Genomic DNA, 6,519 nt, shown 5'->3' on the forward strand with positions numbered 1-6,519 from the left:
ATCGTGCTGTCACAGTGAGAGCTGGAGACCCCTGCACAAGGTGTGGGCACAAACCCATCCTGCAGCCGAGCTTGCTTCAAGGGGAGGTGAAACACCCCTCTGCTGCTGCAATGGAACCTGAGGAGACGCAAAACTCCTTCTCGGACACATACCCAAAGGGCTCTGGGCCCATGTGGAGCCCTCTGAGCTCCAGGGCAGCTTCCATGGTCTATGCCCATGAAAGCCAAGAGCTGCAGGGGTGGCAGGAATAGGAGAAAAGCCCCTTCCCTGCCTAGATCAGCCTCTGCTCCATCAATCCTTATGTGTTAACTGGGGTTGCAGGCAGCAGCAATCCATGAAGGCGCCAGACAGGGGGGGCTCTCCCTGCTCTGTCCTGTTGGGAGTTTGTCTTTCTCCCTGCTCTTGTCCTAAAGCACAAAACCTACCCTCAGCTATGGACCCAAGTACCTAAAAAATCCAACTGATTCCTCCTCCCAGCTCCTTCAGAGAAGGGGCGTTGTTGTCTCCAGTAATAAAGGCGGCAGCAGGAGGAGCAATAAGTAGGTTTGCTTTCCCTTTTTTCCCTGCAATGGCTGGAATCTGGCTGGATGCTCATTTCATTACAAGCCACAGCAATGATGCTTGTCTGTGCCATCGCTGTTTGCTCCTCTGGAGCCCAGCCTCAGGCAGGGTAGGAAAGAGGGATCCCACCTCCTGACCAAACAGAGGGGGAATTTTGCTTATAGAAGAATATAAGCTTATATAGGAATAACCTACAGGAATAACCACAGCTTCTGTACCATAGGCACGCACTTCCAGCAGTCTTTGGCTTTGCCAGAGCAGGGATGCTCCATGTGGCTTCTCGAACAAGATAGTTATATCAATACTGAACCAAAGCTTTGCAGCAGTTGACGTTAACAGATCCTCTCCAAATGAACCCCTGAAATACATTTATCTCAGCCTCACAAACAGATGTATTGAGTGGGTGCCATGAAATAAGTTATCAAGAAAGCAGAGAAGAGCAGGATCATGGTTACAGCTTATCCGTGTGCTCCCAGCCTGGAGTTCCTTGGGAATGGTGGAGCAGAGAGAGCAGGAGCAAACCTCAATGGGGATGTGAGACCAGGGGTCAGGGGAGACACTTCCAAGCTGCTGTGCAGGAGGAACAGGAGCTCCTCTCCATATCTTTTGCATCGATACCCTACCCTACCCCAAGCCCCTGGTATCTGGATATAACAAATGCATTTGGATATAGCACGTCTTGCTATCCTGCTTCCTGCTGCCAGCTCTGCCTGCCATCAACGTGAGAAAAGCCAATCTGAGGTGACCAATGGATTTGGGAGCTTCAGTGCCTGTGAATAACAGCCAAAGGGGCAAGCAGGATGGGTGCTGGATGCAGGGAGCCAGGCAGAGCCTGCTGGGCTCTTCCACCACTGCCTGGCCAGTCCATTTATTCGCAGCATCACTGCTGTGCGGGTGAGGTCTCCAAATGCAGAAGGATGACTCCATCCTCATCCCGCCCTGTGCCTCCTGCTCATCCTCAGCCGCCTCGAGGCTGCTCCAAGGAAACATCCAAGCCCACAAGAGCAGCAGCTCTGCTGTCCAGCCGGCTCCTGCATGAACAGAAAGCCAGCCCACTGCCCTCCGTGTGCATCCCATGCAAGTCCCGCTGGCACTGCAGGCAGTAGGAGCAGCCCATGGACCAGGGGCTGGCTCACTCCCTCTGCACTGTGCTCTGGGGCTCTCCCCTGGGCTGTGGAGCTGACTGCACGTTGGCATAGATCTCCTGCTGCTCCGGCAGGGACCTGCGCACGGTGGCATATGTGGGCTCTTTCTTCTCTTCCAAATGCTGGGAAAGCAGGGAAGAACCAAAACACATCCGTGACGGGGATGCTCCAGGACAACACCCGCTGCTGGAGCCTCTCTCAGCTGCTTTAAGCACCCAGGAGCAGCTTGGGGACCAGAGAGGCCACCCACATTATCCAGTGCCTTTCCACACCAGTGTGGCGCATCCCTTTGCGGCTCCCTCCCTGCCCACCCAACACATCCCATTGCCCACACCGTCTCCCATCCGCTCCAGCTTCCACCCATCACCCCGAGCTCGGCACCGCTCTGCACGCTCCCACCTTGTCCCTCTGCTTGACCTCCATGTACTCCGTCGCGGTGCCTGCCGAGCAGCGCAGCGCCTCGGTGTTGCCGTACAGCCGGCTCTCGGCTGTGCTCGCGCCGTGGTTGATGTCGGCGTAGTTCAAGGCATCTGCTCCCTGACACGGGGACAAGGATGAGCCCTTCCCCTCCTGCTGCTCCGTGCCCACAGCCTCGGCTCAATCCGCAATTCCCTTCACAGGAACACTCTGCACTGAACCCATGCTTGAGCCTTTCTGTTGGCAAACGGAGCCCAATGGATCCCTCCCAGCCTATAGGGCCGTGAATGAGGCTGAAAGCAAAGGGCTCTGGCAGCCTATTTCCCCTCTCCAAGCGAGCTCTGAGCACAATGGGGTTTGTCTTACTGTATGGGACACGCTGCCCGTCCTGTCCATCTCCACAGCTGTTCCGGAGGGGGCTGTTGAAGCATGGATGTGGTCAGATATGAGTGAAACCAGAGGAAATGAAATGTATTAAAATCCTTCACTATGGCATTCACCATAAAGCAGAATCTATTGCCCCATCAACCATCCAAAGTGGAGTTCTCCAAACAAAACCATAACCCCCTGCCAGCTGGTGACATTCCCTCTTATCCCTCCCTATCCATCACACTGGCATTAAACCCTGCACCAAGACTAGTGTAAGCTCTGAGCATGCAACTGAGCTTCTCCAAGCTGACAGTGCCCAGGCAAACTCAAGTGGGTGCCATACTGAGCAGTACCCATCCCAAGAGCTGTCATTTCCCTGCTCCCACCGGGATGAGACCCATGGGATGGTCCCACTGCTCCTTCAGGGGAAGGAGACAACATTGGTGGAGGTGTCAGTGATGGACCCAGGAACCGGATGGATCAGGGAGGGAATGGGGGAGAAAAAAGAAATATAGAGGGAAAAAAAAAAACAAATATATGAGAAGACAGCCCCTGGTGCAGAAACAGTGTGTGCAGAGGTGACAGCTTCACTTACCCTTCTTCCTCTTCCTAGTCAGTACTACCAGAACACCAACAGCAGCTGCGAGCAAAAGAAGAACCACGACGATGCCTGGAGTGAGGATGTGCTCAACCACATCCAAGCTGCAACACAAAAAGAGAGTTCCTGCTGTCATACTTCTCAGAATCAGATGGGAGAGGAGCCCATGTGGGGCAGACACAGGGAGAGGCTGAGGGTGATGGGGCCTGGGGGGGCAGCTGAAGGCTGGGCACAGAGCAAAGCACACTGGATCATGCAGAAGCAAACAGGAGCTCGGGTCTGAGAGCTGCTGCATCTTCACTGCTGTAAGGATCAGCTCCTGCACCTGATTTAGCTCTGGTTTAGCTCCACTGTTTGTTGAACTTATAATGGACAGCGAGGTGAAGTGTGCCAGCAGCCCCTTGAGCATGTGGATGGGAAGCCTCAGCTTTGCCTGCTGCTGGCATCACGTCCAAGAGGCAGGAAAGGAGGAACAAAGCTCCGGTCTCACGCTTTCTCAACTCTCTCTGATGGGCTGCACATGACTACAGAGCCAAAAGGGATCCAGCTCAGCACTTGGTTTCTCACAAGCAAACAGTGAGGTTTGGGGAAGGAAATGGGGTCAGTGCTGCAGCAAGGAACCAGTTCTCACACGGTGATAACCCACGCCTTGCTTAAGCTGCAAGATGGACATGGGACAAGCAGAGCTTTGCCAGGGCCAACTGACCAGGGATGCTGGGATTACTTTCCATGAGGAGTGGCTGGGTGAGAGGATGGAACACTGGTCCCAAACACAAAGGGTCTGCATCCTTAAGGGAGGTGTGAAGAGCCTGGAAGGTTGTAGGGCTCCAGCTACACCAGAGACCTCATGGAGGAAGGTGGCCGCTGTGGGCAGGAGCTGGTACTCACTGTGGAAGGCTGGAGCCTTTGTGGTGGGAGAGATTTGATCCTGGTTTTAGGGCTTCCCCCTGGGGATTTGCCTGTGTGGAGACTGATAGAGAGCTGGTGAGATCAGGGTGCGCAGTGGTGGAGCCATAGGGTGATGCCGGGAAGGAGGAGGAAGGAGCTGTAACAAAAAGAGGAGAGGGCTGGTCAGGCGCCCTGCCTCTGCAGCGGAAAAATGATGTAGGGTTTGCAGTTAATCAGAAGTGACCCACTTACTGTCACAGGAGGAGAAGCTGGGTCCCCTCTGCCACATCCAGAGCATGCTCCTTCAGGTGAGAGGACTGTAATCCCCTGCTCAGGAGGCTTTTCATGGTCTCAATCCCCCCCACCCCAAACACGCATGCAACAGAGCCCACCCTGCAGGAAGGGGGCCTGGGCACCCCATTCCCGGTGCTATAACACCCTTGGCAAGGGGACAGAGAGCGACATTCCCTAAGCTTAGAGTGCACAGGCACCGGCTGCCCCACAGTGGGTAATGAGGGGACACAAGGGGGTGAGGAGATCTCTTAGTGTTATAAAGTAAGGCAAGTAGAGCACAGACAGGGCCAGCAGGATCTGAAGGTCTGGAGCACCCCAGTGTTGGGGGTGGCTGACCCTGGGGTGCCGAGACGAGGCCATGCCAAGACCTGGGCATAGAGAACCAGTGGAGGTGGCATCTGCCACAGCAGCAGCCTGCCGAGACCGGGTGACACAGGCTGGGGCTGCCCCAGGCAATGCGGGCACCCCCTGCTCCTGGCTGCCCCCCCACTGCAGCCTCCGATCCCAGCACACGGAGTGGGACAAAGCAATACTGGGGACTCACCTGGGGACACGATCACCCGCACATCAGCGCTCTTATCCCGCTTGAGTTTTCCCGTTCGCACCCCACAGCGGTAGGAGCCGGAGTCCTCCGCAACCAGGTCTTTAATGGTCACCGTGAACACCCGTCTTCTTTGATAGTCCTCGATGGTGACCCGGCCTCGCCGCACCACGGGGCTCAGCTCCGAGGTGAGAACGATGTCAGTACCGCAGGTGAAAACGCTTCCCTGATAGCACCAGAACTTCGGCATCTCCTCATAGCCGGGCTCGTACGCGCAGGTCACCGAGAGGGACCCCCCCACGAACCCCCGCACAGTGCCGGGCCCCGTCACCGCCCAGCAGCCTGCGGAGACACACAGAGCCCGGGAGTGCTCCCGCCGCTCTCCGCCCGGCCCGACGGGGCTGCTGCGGGGCGCAGGGGGTCCGGCCCGGCCTTACCTGGCAGCAGCGCCCAGGCGAGAAGAGGCAGCAGCCGCATGGCCGCTCCGGGACGGCGGCGCTCGGCGTCCGGCAGCACCCGGTTCCTCTCCGTTGGGCCCGGCCCGCCCCCGGGGCCACCCTGTCGGGGCGGAGCGCAGGGACCCCCGGGGCTGCCTGACCACGGGAGGCGCCGCAGAGAAGAGGCGGAGGCGCGGAGCGAGGTCGGAGAAGCTTTATTGCAGCCGCCGGCGGCGGCAGGAAGGGACCGGCGGGGTCCCGGCGCTGCCCCCTGCCCGCGCCGTCGGGGCCGGGGCGGAGCGGTCCTGGCTGCGGTTCATGCGCAGCGCAGGCTGACCCAGAGCACGGCTCCGCTCATGGCGAGCAGCGCCAGCACTTGCAGCCCGGCCAGCACCGGGAAGTAGCGGAAGGGGCCGGGGTTCCCCGGTGGAGGGTCCGTTCCTGCCGCGGGAGGCCGGGGGGCGTTCGGCGGAACTGTTGGTTTCGGTCCGAGCCACGGGGCTGCAGATTCGAAGAGGGAACAGATGCAGCGGGTGCTGCCGGGCTCTGACCAGCCCTTGTCCCTCTCCATCCCTCCACCCGCAGCATCCCACCTCCTCCCGCAGCCCAGCCCCGGCCCCCAGACGTGACGGTCACTGGTGCTGGGGAGAGGGATGTGCAGGGACTCACCTGGGGACACGATCACCCGCACATCAGCGCTCTTATCGCGCTTGAGTTTGCCCGTTCGCACGCCGCAGCGGTAGGAGCCGGCGTCCTCCGCAACCAGGTCTTTAACGGTCACCGTGAACACCCGTCTTCTTTGATAGTCCTCGATGGTGACCCGGCCTCGCCGCACCACGGGGCTCAGCTCCGAGGTGAGAACGATGTCAGTACCGCAGGTGAAAACGCTTCCCTGATAGCACCAGAACTTCGGCATCTCCTCATAGCCGGGCTCGTATGCGCAGGTCACCGAGAGGGACCCCCCCACGAACCCCTGCACGGCGCCGGGCCCCATCACCGCCCAGCAGCCTGCGGAGACACACAGAGCCCGGGAATGCTGCGGCTACACAGACACCTCCTGCCCCATCGGGCGGCTCCAAGTGTGGGCTTGAGCCCCAAGGACTCCCTCAGCCCTACCTGGCAGCACCATGCAGGCAGGCAGCAGCAGGAGCCGCATGGCAGGCTGGCCTGGGCAGTGCATCAGGGCAGCCCTGCCTTTCCTGCTCCTTCCTCCTTGTGTCTCTGGAGCTTTGCTTCCTCTTCTACAGGGGGTACCACAAGCTCTTAGCT

At 58.8% G+C, this 6,519-nt stretch overlaps 1 protein-coding gene across 6 annotated transcripts; it reads right to left on the reverse strand.

Annotated features, from left to right (window-relative positions):
- Nucleotides 1-790: 790 nt before the first annotated feature.
- Nucleotides 791-6,519, reverse strand: LOC133270355 (CMRF35-like molecule 2). Of its 6 annotated transcripts, none has more exons than XM_061455490.1 (7): nt 6,367-6,519; nt 4,817-5,155; nt 3,979-4,135; nt 3,088-3,194; nt 2,490-2,542; nt 2,106-2,243; nt 1,546-1,828 (listed from the first exon to the last, which is right to left on the reverse strand). In XM_061455490.1, the coding sequence occupies exons 1-7, from the start codon at nt 6,428-6,430 to the stop codon at nt 1,694-1,696; spliced, it is 993 nt and encodes a 330-aa protein (XP_061311474.1). In that variant the 5' UTR covers nt 6,431-6,519; the 3' UTR covers nt 1,546-1,693. The 6 variants fall into 6 exon arrangements, with proteins under 6 accessions (XP_061311473.1, XP_061311471.1, XP_061311472.1 ...); XM_061455491.1 differs by lacking the exon at nt 6,367-6,519 and adding an exon at nt 5,251-5,305; XM_061455489.1 differs by lacking the exon at nt 2,490-2,542 and having other exon boundaries at nt 791-1,828; nt 3,979-4,060.

The sequence above is a fragment of the Pezoporus flaviventris genome, unplaced genomic scaffold, assembly GCF_033815535.1.
Source record: "Pezoporus flaviventris isolate CSIRO_AGI_PZ_B2104156 unplaced genomic scaffold, CSIRO_AGI_Pfla_v1 ptg000020l, whole genome shotgun sequence".
Lineage (NCBI taxonomy): Eukaryota > Metazoa > Chordata > Aves > Psittaciformes > Psittacidae > Pezoporus > Pezoporus flaviventris.